Consider the following 13895-nt stretch of genomic DNA (forward strand, 5'->3'; position numbering starts at 1 on the left):
TCACAAGAAATAGTTTGTGCTGGCAAATCATTTACTGAGGGAGAATTGATTAAAAAAAAAAAAAAAAAAAAGTCTGATTGCCGTTTCCGAATTGTGTCCTGATAAGAAAAATAATTTTGAAAATATCAGTTTTTCCCTTATGACTGTTCAGCGCAAGGTGGCTGATATTGCCGAGGATCTTAAAGATAACCTGCAAAAATCGGCTAGTGAATTTGTCTATTATTCGCTTGCTATGGATGAAAGTACTGATGTGAAAGATACTGCACAGCTTTTAATATATGTAAGAGGCGTTAATAAGAATTTTGAGGTGACAGATGAGCTTGCTGGTTTGTGTTCAATGAAAGGAAGAACAACAGGAAAGGAGATCGCAGAAAATGTAAAGATGTGTGTAACCGAAAAACTATCCTTAAATTTCAAGAATTTAGTAGCAGTTTGCACTAATGGTGCCTCATCTATGTGTGGAAAAAATGTTGATGCTATAACATTTATTGAACAGTATGCAGGTAAATCATTGACAAAATTTCACTGCCTAATTCATCAGCAGGTTTATGTTCAAAGGTTTTGCAGTTTGATCATGTGATTAAAGTAGCATTTGCTCTGGTCAACTATATTTGAGCTCGGGGTTTGAAACACAGAATGTTTCAGGCATTTCTAGAGGAAAATGATGCAGAGTACAGGTATCTACCATACCACATTGATGTATGTTGGTTGAGCTGCAGCAAAGTTTTGTCATGCTTTGTCACTCTAAAAAATGAACTAGTTGAATTTTTGGAATCTCAAGAAAATATGGAAAAATTTCCAGAAATAATGGATGAAGAATGGAATCAAGATTTATTTTTCTTGTGTGACATTTTGGGTCACTTGAATGACGTTAGCTTGCAGCTTCAAGGAAAAAATAAGTTTGTTTTTCAGTTAATGTCTCTTATAAAGTCATTCAAAATGAAATTAAGTTTGTTTGAAAATCAACTTGCTAAGGGGGACATGTCACATTTCTTAACTTGTCGACAGAATATTCCATCAGAATATCATTCAATGGTGGGTGGAAAATATAAGAAACACATATCACTTCTAAGTGAGGAGTTTCAGAAAAGAATGCCATTGAGTAATGAAGATGAAGTCTGCATAAAAGTGATTGAGGATCCATTTTCTGTCGAAGCAGGAGATCTACCTGTCGAGCTCCAGATGGAAGTTATTGATCTCCAGCGTTCTAAAAACTATCGGGTCAAGCATAGGGAGAGTACTTTACAAGAGTTTTATTCTATTCTGGATCAGGATAAATTTAAAAGTTTGTTGGATACTGCCTACCAGTATTTTGTATGTTTGGGAGCACATATACTTATGAACAAACATTTTCAGTCATGAACTTGAACAAAATCAAACAGCATTCAACTTTAAGTGATATCAGTTTAGAGGCCATATTAAGAACGGCCACTTCAAACATGACACCAAACTTTGGTAAAATAGTGGCAACAAAGAAATGCAATGTGTCACAATGTGATATTCAGTCACTGATATTTCACTGAGAATAAGTGTGATATTCTCAGTGAAATTATTAGTAAACTTTGTGTTTATGTTTAAGTGGTTTTTATTGAGAAATTTTGCAGCTATATCTGTTTGTAAATAATTTTGATTGTAATTTTAATTGTAACTCTCTAAAAAATTTAAATATGCATATTAATTAGTATTCACTGTAGACCTACTAAAAAATTTACTTAAGTTTAGCTGCAGTGGACTAGTCTAAGATTCTAGGTCCAAAGTGATCTGGCCCTCAAAGACAATCAAGTTGTGCAGGCCTGATATAGAAGCTGTAGATTTTTCATTAATTGCCTCAGTATCTTAGTTGATATGAAGTCAACAGCTTCTATATACATCTTATAAGGGTCATTTTAAAAGTTCTGCACCATATACTTGTGTTTCTACTACCAGTGTAAGACACTGAGTAAATCATATGCTTCCTTTCTGGGTGTTCTTCGTTCATAAAAGACATCAAAATGGATCTCACTCACTGGGAAAAGTTTCACTACTTTGAGTTTTCTGCTGAAATGAGCAAACTTAAATACACAAAAAAGGTTTGTTGAAGGAATACAAGACGTCCAAATGTTAGGCAGTAGTGGTTTATTTCCATTTTCCCCATTTCCTATTTAACAGCAAAAGTACAATGCACAGAACTTCTTAAATAATCCTCAGATGAGAGGATTATTTTAGAAACAGCCTCCACAGCTCAATATTTGAGCTGTGGAGGCTGTTTCTAAAATGTTCTAAAGAAAGAAGAGTTAGTCTCATTTCTGAAAGATAAATAATGAAGTGCATAGCAAAAAAGATAGGGTTGAAGAAAGTATAATTTTTTTTTTTATTTTAACAAAATGCTACAAGGCTAAAATCCTTTAGCTTAGTCAATAGTGATCATGCCCTTTGTTGAGAAAGAACTAGGTTTGAATTCCTGCTAAGATATAAAGAACGTTTTGTCAAGACTTTTCAGCCAAAAGTAAATTAGTATCATACAGAGGTGGCAGCCATTCCTCTGGAAACTTTTTTTAATCAAACAAAACATGCATCTGAAGAAAGTGCCTTCTATGCAGTAGGATTAGCTGCTCAATCATAATATTAATTAGGTTTATATAAAGTCAGGTTACTTAACTCATTCAGCCTAATGAATCGAGGAGGAATAGAAAATGCTGTAGTAGTAGATCCTTTTCAAAGAACAAGTCAGCAAAATTATTCAGTGAGTTATTTGACTGCATGGTGAGTGATGTGTTCTACCTTTATTGACTCATTACAAAACTATTAAACTTGATCTATCGGCATACATTCAGTCAAAAAAAAATTTTTTTTAAAATTTTATATGGCTTAAAGTGTTGCTTAAAGATCAAAGCCAGGTAACTAGGATGACATCACCATTCTGACCTAATGTCCAATCGAGAACCTTCACATGGTGCATCCTATTAGTAGGTATCCATTGGGTACAATGATGGGCAGACAATTTGGGACTTAGCTGACCAAATTATAATCTATTGGCTTAAACCTGATAAATGCTGGTATAACATGATATTTCATTCTCACTGGGACAATGCATGATTAAACAAGGCCAACACTGTTTTCGTCAGAAAACCAGGGCGGCAAACAGTGATCTTAGGGATGTGAATGTGTACTTCTCTGCCAAAGGATTATTGCAGTGAAATGGTTTGTCCTTCCAAATTTTAATTTAACAAAAGTTAGCTCCTCTCTCTATCTTAGAAAAGCATATACAACAAGGAAGAGTTTTAGTTTTGGGAAGAGATAGAAGTTAGAGGGAACCAAATCTGGGGAATAGGGTGGATGTTCAACAATTCATAATGCAGATCCCTTAATTTTCCCATTGCCAAAACACCTTTGTGGGCAGGTGCATTGTCCTGATGAAAGATGATTCTTTTTCTTCTTAAAAATTTTTTCATCTAGTCTGGTTAAAAGATTGGAATAATATTCCCCGGTTATTGTTTTACCCTTTTCAAGATAATTAATAAACAAAATGCCTTTAGTATTCCGAAACACCGATGCCATGACCTTTCCTGCTGATGGAACAGACTTTGGCACAGTGCTCTCTTGAATTCCAACATATCCTCTTTCAGTTATGGAGCTACCCTTTGATGTATGCTTCTGTTGGATCCCAAACCATGTTTGGATTAAAGGAAACAAGTCTACAGATGCTGCAGCTTGTTTCTCGAACACCCATCTGCCTGTACCATACACAGATTACTGGCAGACTCTCAGTCATCTTGTACATAGAGATTAATAATAAGCTCTACCAAATTAAGCTTGAAATTAAATTGTGGCAGTCTGACTTGCTGAAGGTTCGAATAGAGGAAGTTGTTCTTGCTTGGCTCTGCATAGGTTATACTCATATAATACATTCCTTTCTATTGGGAGGTGATGACATGCCAAGTTTTGTGATGCCAGAATATCCATCATTCATATTTTAATTGATTGCCCTCGTTTCACCAATAATTGCAGTCATTATTTTAGTCACTTTCATAATCTGTCTGAGCCCTATACACTCAGGCAGCTTTTCACTCATCAAGCGTGATAAAATTGCCCCGCTTAAATTTTTACATAGCATTAATGTTTACCATCTCGTATAAATTATATATTTATTAGTTTAACTTATTGTATAAATGCCCTTAAAAACCTAGTTTTTATGTACATTTTATGAATTTTAACTTTTTTTATACTTATTTTATTATTAGTATTATTATGTGATGCCTCCAAGCACCTATCATGGAAGAGTGCATCACTCCACTACAACTCACCATCTTGCTTACTTAATTGTCCAACTACACGACACTGCTACCATTCACACACGATAGCATCTACCACCCATACTATATATTGTTGTTCTTGTGACTAATTTGCATGTATGAAGGATGAAAAAAACCAAAGTAAAAATCTTGCTACCTCTGTATATGAGATTGGCTAAATCACCTTCAATTCAAAAATCCCATATAGAGTCCTCTCATTTTAACATCTATTTTATATCCATCTTTTACATTTGTTTTTCTACACAAATTTTTGTATATGCTGTTTCACTTATTTATTACCTAATATACTGATAAGAAATGTTTCATTTATGATTATATAAAAATATAAATAATAATATAATTTTTAGATGTATGTATATATGCCACTTATTTATTGCATGTGTTCTGATGCAGCATGACCATAGATGTCCTTATGCCATTAAACAAATAAACAAACCCTTGAAGTCCTTAAATTCCCTGGAGGAGCATGCGTAATAACAGACATAATTTTGTTTTAATGAATTAAATGTAGTATTTTGTTCAAAGCAGTTTTTCTTTATGAGATTTACATGTCATTCCTTTTTTTTTTTTTTTTTTTTTTTTTTTTCATTTAAAATGTATTAAATATGTGAATTCAATGTATGTATTTATTTGTGTGTGTGTGTGTGTGTGAATATAGAACTATTAATAACTTAGCTCCCATCCTTGCAGACTGTGTCTCCCCCAGAATAGAAGAAGTGGATCAACAGAACTGCAAGGTTGGGAACTAAGGTAAAGTAGTAATTATTTCTATTTTTCTAATCCTCATGCCTAATTTGTGTTAAGCATGAGGTTGTCATTGTTTTGATTTTATATACTCATTTATACATACATACATATTTCTTTGTGTCTTGTTACTAAACTTTGTTATTATTGGTAGAGAATTTAGCAGTATTCTTTATTGTTCAGTATGACATCTATTCAGTTATTTTATCAAATTATTTTTGAAATTGAAACATGATTCTTGCTGAATCACATTCTGTTGGCAAAAATATGTTAATATACAGAGTTGATTTTATGCATTCTTCAAAAAAAAATAATAAATAAAAATAAACAAGAAGACTACATGCTAAAAAATTTTACTGTTCTGCATGTTTTAAAATATTTTCAAAATCTTAGCCTATTTTAAACAAAGAAAATACAAGAATTAGTAGTCTGAGGTAGGTAAAAATGATGATAATATCCTCCAAGCTAAAAACCCTCAAAAGTACTTAGAAAGAAATAAATGAAAAATTTTAGATTCCTTATAATTTTATCATAAGAGATGGTGTCCAATGCTTTTTTGAATTGGTGACAGAGGTAGATCAGTTTTTTTATATCAATTGATTTTTCACATATCATTCTGAGATTTAGTATTGTATTGCTTATGTTTTTTTCACTTCTGAATCCATATAGTTCTTCACCAGTTGTTTTATTTGCCTAGTTTTGACATCTGTCCAATATTATTGTAAGAAATTATTTCAAGACATTGTTCATTAAGCAAAATATCATAATCATATCTAAGGTTAAAATTTTTGTTAACCAGATGATGCTGTTATCTTCTACGTTTATTTTTTTAGTATTTCAATCATAAGTAAATCTGGACCTGGTGCTGTATTTTTCTTTAATTATTAAGTGCTTTTCTCATTTTTTCAGTTAAAATTTGAAGAGCAGCCAATTTCATTCTCCTTATTAATTTTAAGATCTTTCATACTGTCTGAATTTGGCTCTTTAAAATTTTTCCCAATGTTCTAGGATATGTCTCTTCAAACACTATTTTCACTAAAAAAAAAAAAAATTCCTTTTCTTTTCTGTAAGTTGTTTTATTTTGTATTTTGTAAAATCATGATGACTTACTCTTCAATTTCTTGACACTTGTTGCCATCCAAATTTCCTTTGCCTCTTATGTTTCTGGGTTATTTCTTTAATTTCCTGTATGTAGTATAAAAATAATAATTTTTTTTAAATTTTATATTATAAAATAAAAAAAATTATTTTTCCAGTTAATCATATTGACTATGAAATAATTCTTTAAGTTGATTATCTGTGTATATTTATTTAGTCTAACATTCCAGTTTAGTCTTAAGTTTTTATTACTACTTTTTGTTAACTTCCTCAGTTTTATTTCTTTTATGGCTACTAATAGGATATTATCTGAATTAAGGTCAATAAGCTTTGACTTGTCTTACTGAGCATCTAAACCAACCTGTTCTTTATTATAAAATCAATTTGACTTCTTGTCAAATCCTCAGATTCTTGCCATGTATAGTTTTGGATGTTGTTTGAACTAAGTATTAATAATTATTAAATTATATTTGCCTTACAAAAATCAATTATTTTCCACCTCAGTCATTTTTTTTTTTTTCCAGTCCTAAATTTCTTACCATATTTTTCATATCTTATATTAACAATTTTGGCATTTGTGACACCCATCATCAACTCATCTGTTTTTGTTTTTTTTTTACTTGTATCATTGCATCCTATATCTTTTCATACAACCTTTCAGTTTCATGTTAACTTCTTCAGGTCAGAGGATATATGTATAAATTGATTAGTATGGCCCCAGAAGCCATTTAATGATTTTTGTAACTGCCCATTAAAATTCCTCTTCCATTTCATGCTTGTTAAACTAAGATGTTGGGTACTCTTACAATCTCCAGATCCTGTCCATCTAACTTCATTCAGTCCAGGGAAGTAACAGCATCTGCTATTGGTGATCCTGAAAGATTTACTCCTATTTCATCACTCTTGTGACTAAAACACTTGGAGGTAATCTTAGCCTCTTCCCTGTAGTTTGAAATAGATAAGGTTGCAGAAATGCTAACCTGATTTGTGTTTTGCTTTTCCTATACTGTCATAGTGCTCCTAGAATAATATGTAGTAGGTTTCCAGGTCCTTTCATGAAGGATGCACAGTATGACTAACAAATTTTGTCTCATGTAGCCCTGAAGGAATTCTGATTCACTGTTTTGTTCTTCTGAGGGACTTGTCCACCAATGCAGCCTTAGCTAGTTTAGATTCAGCTGTTTTTTGGGTTTCTTATGAGCCTTCATGGCTACCATAGCAGCTGAAGGCCCACGAAGTCCTCGCCATACTTCACTCATTAAGGCAATCCCAGACTTGCATTGCACATCCCTGACAACATGGACATACTAAACTGGACTCAGAGGGATGCAACTTGCATAACAGAATAAACATGATAGACATACTGTGAGTAATGCCTGCATGTGTGTGGAATTCTACATAGCCTATTCAACATTGACAGTGCTCTTTGGTTGGAAAGACCTGGGTTCAAATTAAATTAAGTTAGCTGTTCTCATACAGAAGTGAAAGAGTTCCTCATCCAACAAAACAAGTGTACCAGCAAGAATAATACATACAATTTACAGATATAGATACTGTCCTTGTAGCCTGTCTGCTTCAGCTGTAATAAAACAACAAGCAGCTACACGTGCTGCTTGTAGCATGTGTAGCTACATGTGCCACTCCAACAGTTCCTTAATAGTTTAGTATATAGTAGTCTATGGTCAAACTTGTATTTACTAATCTGGTATAGATACTTAGATGTTGGTTATCACTCAGGTTGAGTTTTGGTGGATAAACATGTCTACAGATAATAAATACTGACTAAATTTATTAACTAAATAAATTATTACACCAATATTTTGCCTAGGTCACCTAGGCATCTTTGTGAGCAAAAATACAGAGGACGTTTATACAGGCATACTGGTAAAAAAGCAGACACAGACTGAGGACTAAAATTGCACCATTCATACTAACTGATTCCCTCGATTAAATTAAAGATGCCAAGAAATTATATTCTTGTTCAATCCTTTATCCAAGTGTAAGCAAATAAGGTTTGCACATGAAGTATCTTCATGACTGGACTACTTGAATATAGAGGCTAACGACTTAACATCAATTACCCTCTACGGGTGCAATGATGGAAACTTTCTGAAGGTCTTATCATGATGATCTCCCAGATTTTAGGTAGGTGAAGTAGCTGAATTTATTGAGATTTGGCATATGTTCTTTATCATGAAGACCTTCACCAAATTTCCATCATTGCACCCATAAAGGGTGCCAGTTAGGAGTGTAAGATGCCACCTCTGTGCACATGCTCAATATTTGTGCCTAGGTGACCTAGGCAAAATACTGGTGTAAGAATTTAACCAAATAAATTTCATTAATAATTATTATATGTAGATATATATGTTTATTTCACCAAACAGTAGAATGAATAAAGTTGTATTTCTCATGTTATCACATGCATGATGGATAAGTGTTTTACAAATTTGTCAAAACATATCAAACAGTGCATAGTGACATAATTTTTGACTCACAAAAATTTGAGCACTATTAAATTTAAATGCTGATTACAAACACTGTATCTGTGTTAGGTCTCATACCTTGCAAATGTAAGTTTCTGTGACTTAGCAGATCTGTGGGAAGTATTGAGACCACATTATGATGTAAATAAAGAGTTTAATAAAAAATAAGCTATTAAAACCTGACGACTGTAACATATAATTGATAAACCAGAATACAAATGGTAAATTCATTACTGTATGCATGTTGGAACATTGCTAGTTGTTGCTATCACATTCTGTGGTATCATGCGTGTTATATCCTAGGTCCGTGGCAGTTAAAATTTTGATGAAAGCAGATGTAAAATTAAGCTATTTGCTCTGCAAGTACAATGTGTCTTTTTTACCTTTACAAAAAATATTAGGATTCCTACATCCACCAAAACCTCCACATCATTCCATGAAAAAACTAGGCATCTGTGAGATTAATTGCTCTTGTGGTATTTGTTATGTAGGCCAGACAGGAAGGTTGGGAGAGATCTGAACATGTAAAGGATGTCAAAAAAAGAAGAGACCATAAATTAGGCCTGGCATTCTTCGTCATATTGATTGTAACTGTTTTACAAGAAAATTTAAAGAAGCCACGCAAATGCTTAGAATCCCTACACAATGCAATAAAAATCAAGGCTTAACTTTACATCAAGTATGGTCTAATTTCATCAAAAATTTAATTGCCATGGACTTGGGATGTAGCGCGTGTGATACCACAGAACATGATAGCAACAACTAACAATGTTCCAATGTGCATGCAGTAACGAATTTATCATTTGTATTCTGGTTTATCAATTATATGTTACAATCGTGAAGTTAGCAAAAACATCTAATATGCGTAATTAATTGTTAATAGATTTTTGTTGTGTAAAACTTATGTACCTGATGATGTAAGTCTTACGACTTATGAAACTTTTCTTGTTTTAATTGCTTTATTTTTATTAAACTCTATTTACATCATAATATGGTCTCAATACCGAAAATTTCCCACAAGTCTCGTACCAATTATTAGTTTTTCAAGACTCCTGATACCAAACGCATTCAAGTATAGGCTATCATCTCTCTTATACAATTCTAATCTTCCCTCAAACTTACTCCACACATTCAAAAACTCTCATCTATTCATTCTAAATCAAATATTTTTTTTTTATTTGATGCATCAAATTTGCATCACAGCCTTTCTTTTTAATTCCTTTTTATCATATCTAGGTAATATAATTACTATTTTCACTTTCTCACTCTTCACTCCCACTTCTTCCACCAATCCTTTCATATCCTCTCTCATTCCGAACTTATCGCTAGTTAAGTCATTAGTACCTATTATAATTATGATCTCTCTTACTTTTCTTTGCTATTTTCTAATTGCATGTGTATTTTTAATTTTTGCTCCAGGAAAACTTGAAGTTATAACCCACTCATCAATAGCATGTTTTATGATAGTCACCATACCAAATAATATTCTTTTTACTAGTAGGATAAAAATAATCTTGGAAAGGCAACTGTCAGAAATATTAGAAATTATAGTTAAGATGAATAAGAGAATTAAAAATAATGAATGGCAGCATCTTAAAAATTAAAAAAGAACATCGGAAAGAAAAAGTACAATGCTACTGACCTAATAGTAGTCTGTTGAATTCCTTGGTTCTCTTTAGATATCAGATAGAAATATCTTTGCTAACAATTGCCATCAGAATCTTTAACTGTAAAGTGGTAGATTGGTGAGTATACTAAGTGCCAGAACTGATCAAAGGCCACTACAAGAATTTCTCTAAACTTTTACAGTGAGTGCCCAAGAAGATATAATGTGCAATGAGAATGATACATCTGATGCCAACTTATCCATGCCATTAGATGGATGCCAGACAATATGAAAGTCCATAAAGATGATAGAAGATTAGTGTTAATTCTGGGTCACAAACATTGAACATAACTGGGGATTGAGGAGAAATGCTATCACAACCAGAAAACTTGTTGATATTTATACTACTTAAGGATTCTTCCTCTGTCTTTCAACAAACTATCAGATATGGCACTGCAGTGAGCTGTTTACCTCACCTTACCTTTTGATGATATTATGTTGGTACCATTGAGATGTGAGAAACCAAGTCTAGGCTTGGAAGTCTTGCCATCAGATCAGAAGACTTAACTGTCATTTGATTAGGCAACAAATTTTCTGCATTTTGCTATTCTCACAGTCAGATTTTTTGCAGCTGTTGTGTAATTAAACCTTTATTCCAGCAGATATATTTCATTGAGATCAAATGTTAGAATGGTACAGAGACTAAAAAATGGTAAGGAGAAATAAAATCACTGAAGTCATCCCATGTGGCACTGTTGTAATGCCAGGTGATGCGAGACTGGAAATGACCAATTAAAGGACGTTCTGTAAAAAAAAATTTAAAAAAATATTGCAGATGAGTTATGATCTAAATCTGATATTTGCAGCACACTCAGAAGAAGGGATAGTTAAGAAAATGTCCAAGGTGTTGGAAGAAGGTGAAGATTGACAGTTTGTTACGTCCATTCTAATATTACTAACACAAAATTCCTTAGCATTTCTTCTAGCTTGAACAGTAGAATTAGAGAAGTCCGTTATGAACATTGAGATATCTAAGGAATATGACATTGCTGTTTAAGACTATAGAAAATCAAGCTTCAGAGATAAGTAATTAGTGGCTAGAGTGGTTACTAGAGTTTAAAGAACAGTAGTAGGTACAGCAAATGAATGAAACAATGTGGCAAGAATATTTTCAGCCAGAACTGATTAAAAGAGAAAGAGGAAAGGATTCTAGATTTTGACATTTCCGACTTAATGTTCACGACATAGCATCCTTGTGATGAAATGAATCATGCAGAGTATAGTTGGGATTCTATCGAACATAACAGGCTTGATAGAATCTGAACGCTGGTACACTCAGTTTATAGGGCCACAAAGATGATATAAGAAATAGGTGTATAAATTTTTATATCAATTTTTGGTTGCATTTTTGCTTTGTTTTATGATCGATTTTTTTTATTGAATTCACAATGGTACTTCATTACTAGACATTTTAAGTAAACATAGTAGACATTGTTATGAATTAAATAACAGTTAGCATATGTAAAAAATTATAAAATGTACTGACTTGTATATTTGTTCCTTGTTATAAGAATCATTAGGAAGAGAAGAAAAGATAAGTTAACAGTCAAATATCTGACTTGTCATGTAGCATGCATTTACTTCCTTGTCTTAATCATCACTATGTAAACAGAACACTCTGTTAGAGTTCAGAGGAAACAGTTTTTGCAATTAAATAGTTATATAACTCATTCATTATATATGTGAATAGTTAATAATGATTTACTAAAATAAAGAGCCAAAAGGCTTCAGTTTGGTGATGCAAAAATTATAAAAATCAAGTGGATATTAGATCCAGCATTATTTCAAAACCGAATGTAGAAACTATGAAAGTTTCGTAAAAATAAGTTGACCAGAGAGCTTACGGGCATGTTTTCTGAAGTGGTCCGTGGTAGGGTGACTCGGAAATGCCGTCGGGCATATTCCTGTAAGCCCTTTGGTCGACTTATTTTTACAAAACTTTCAAATAGGCATATGATCAGAATGGTTGAGATCTAGATGGTGTCATAGAGGTCAACATATTTCAAGTAACAGATGATCAAATTTAAATCTATTTGAGTGCAGAATTTTGGTTTGATTTCAAAACCTGTCTTCTGTTAATGGCATGGTAAGAAATGCATTATGGTCATCCTTATTTTGAAACAGTTTCAGTGTAATAATAGATACAAAGCAACCCTTGCTTTATAGATATTGTACTGTCATAACAGAGAAGGAATCTACAAATAGCATTTCCTTGTGTGGCATATTTTAAGGCTCTAGTAACTGAACAGCTATTGCAAAAAACCTGGGGTGACACATGTTAATAGATATATACAGTAGTAGGCTTCTCATACCAAAAACTCATGAAAGCCACTTATAAATTCACTACTGCACACATTAATAATACCAAAATTTTAACTTAAAATATTATAATTGTTTCTTAGACAATAATATTTGGTTAAGAAATAACTAATTTCAATTTTTAGTAAATGTAGAAAGTACAATCACATCTCATAGTAAAAACCACTATAACATAAACTTCTCCCTATAACAAACTACTAAAAATTACTGATTAATGCTCCACAGATATAATGCCATGCTGTGCTGTGTTGATTCACTGTAGCAGACATTTTTATGATATCTAATATATGTACAGGAAAATAGAATTTATTTAAATCCAACATATTTCATCATGTATTTACAAGGTCATCATTAGGGAGTGAAGAGATTTATTTACAACATTCAAAACATGAGCCACAAGACATTGCTTTCTGCCCTTTGCTCAGATTCAAAGGCTATCATTTCTACAAGCAAAGAACACATGTTTTCTTTTCTTTGATAAATATGTTTTACCCATTGTAACTTTTTTTTGTTAATGATAATCTCACTTGTAAAATTACGAGTAGACTCAAGATAACATAATCTGGAAAACCTGTTCTAGAAATCAATAAGGTACTTTATACAGTCACATCAGACCTTCAGTGCAATAAAGATGATGCACCATGCATGTGTGTGCATGCATGCACACACACACACCAGGCAATTAAAATCAATTTAATTTATGAACTTAAACAAAGGAATTGCTTAAGGATGAAATGTGGAGAACTGGGAGGAGACCTCCACATAGCCATTTAAGGAATGCAGAGAACCAAACAAGATCTCTGATGTAATATCCAGTCCTCACCATTTCATTGATATAGCCTGTTAGTAGATATTTACATGTTTACTAAACAAACAATAATGGGCTAACAATTTGGGATTTAGCTGACCAAATTATATTCTTATTGTCTAAAACCTAACTAAAATTATGATACATCATGATAGAATTTCATCCTGGTTTGGTCATTACCCAGTTAATCAAAGTCCCTGCTATGCTCATCAGGAAACCAAGGCAAACAGCAAAAAGCTACTGGAACAAAGCCCAACTCAATATCAGAGTTCAAGATTGGCATCATCAACATAAGCATTAACAGAAAAGAAATGGAACTAACAGAAGAATTGAATACATACCAGATCGACATAATTGGTGTTACTGAAACAAATAACACAATAACGTGAGATTCTTATAAGCAACAAATACAAGATGTTATATTCAGAAATAATGAACAGGGAAAAGGAGTAGCTGTAGTATTCAACACTAGATATGAGGAT

The 13895-nt window shown here is 32.6% G+C and overlaps 1 protein-coding gene across 2 annotated transcripts in view; it reads left to right on the plus strand.

Annotated features, from left to right (window-relative positions):
* The window catches only part of LOC150102144 (uncharacterized), a 138960-nt gene that overhangs the window by 45289 nt on the left and 79776 nt on the right, over positions 1–13895 (plus strand). Inside the window, exon 6 of one of the 2 annotated variants that reach the window (XM_090399207.1) lies at positions 4983–5042. The exons of the other annotated variant lie outside the window; for it this stretch is intronic. Coding sequence (XP_090255333.1) covers positions 4983–5042 — 60 coding nt within the window. The remainder of the gene's footprint in view (positions 1–4982; positions 5043–13895) is intronic. 2 annotated transcript variants of the gene reach the window in all.

Source organism: Typopeltis vanoorti, chromosome 10, assembly GCF_054136105.1.
Source record: "Typopeltis vanoorti isolate ZY-2024b chromosome 10, IOZ_Tvanoo_1.0, whole genome shotgun sequence".
Taxonomy (NCBI): domain Eukaryota; kingdom Metazoa; phylum Arthropoda; class Arachnida; order Uropygi; family Thelyphonidae; genus Typopeltis; species Typopeltis vanoorti.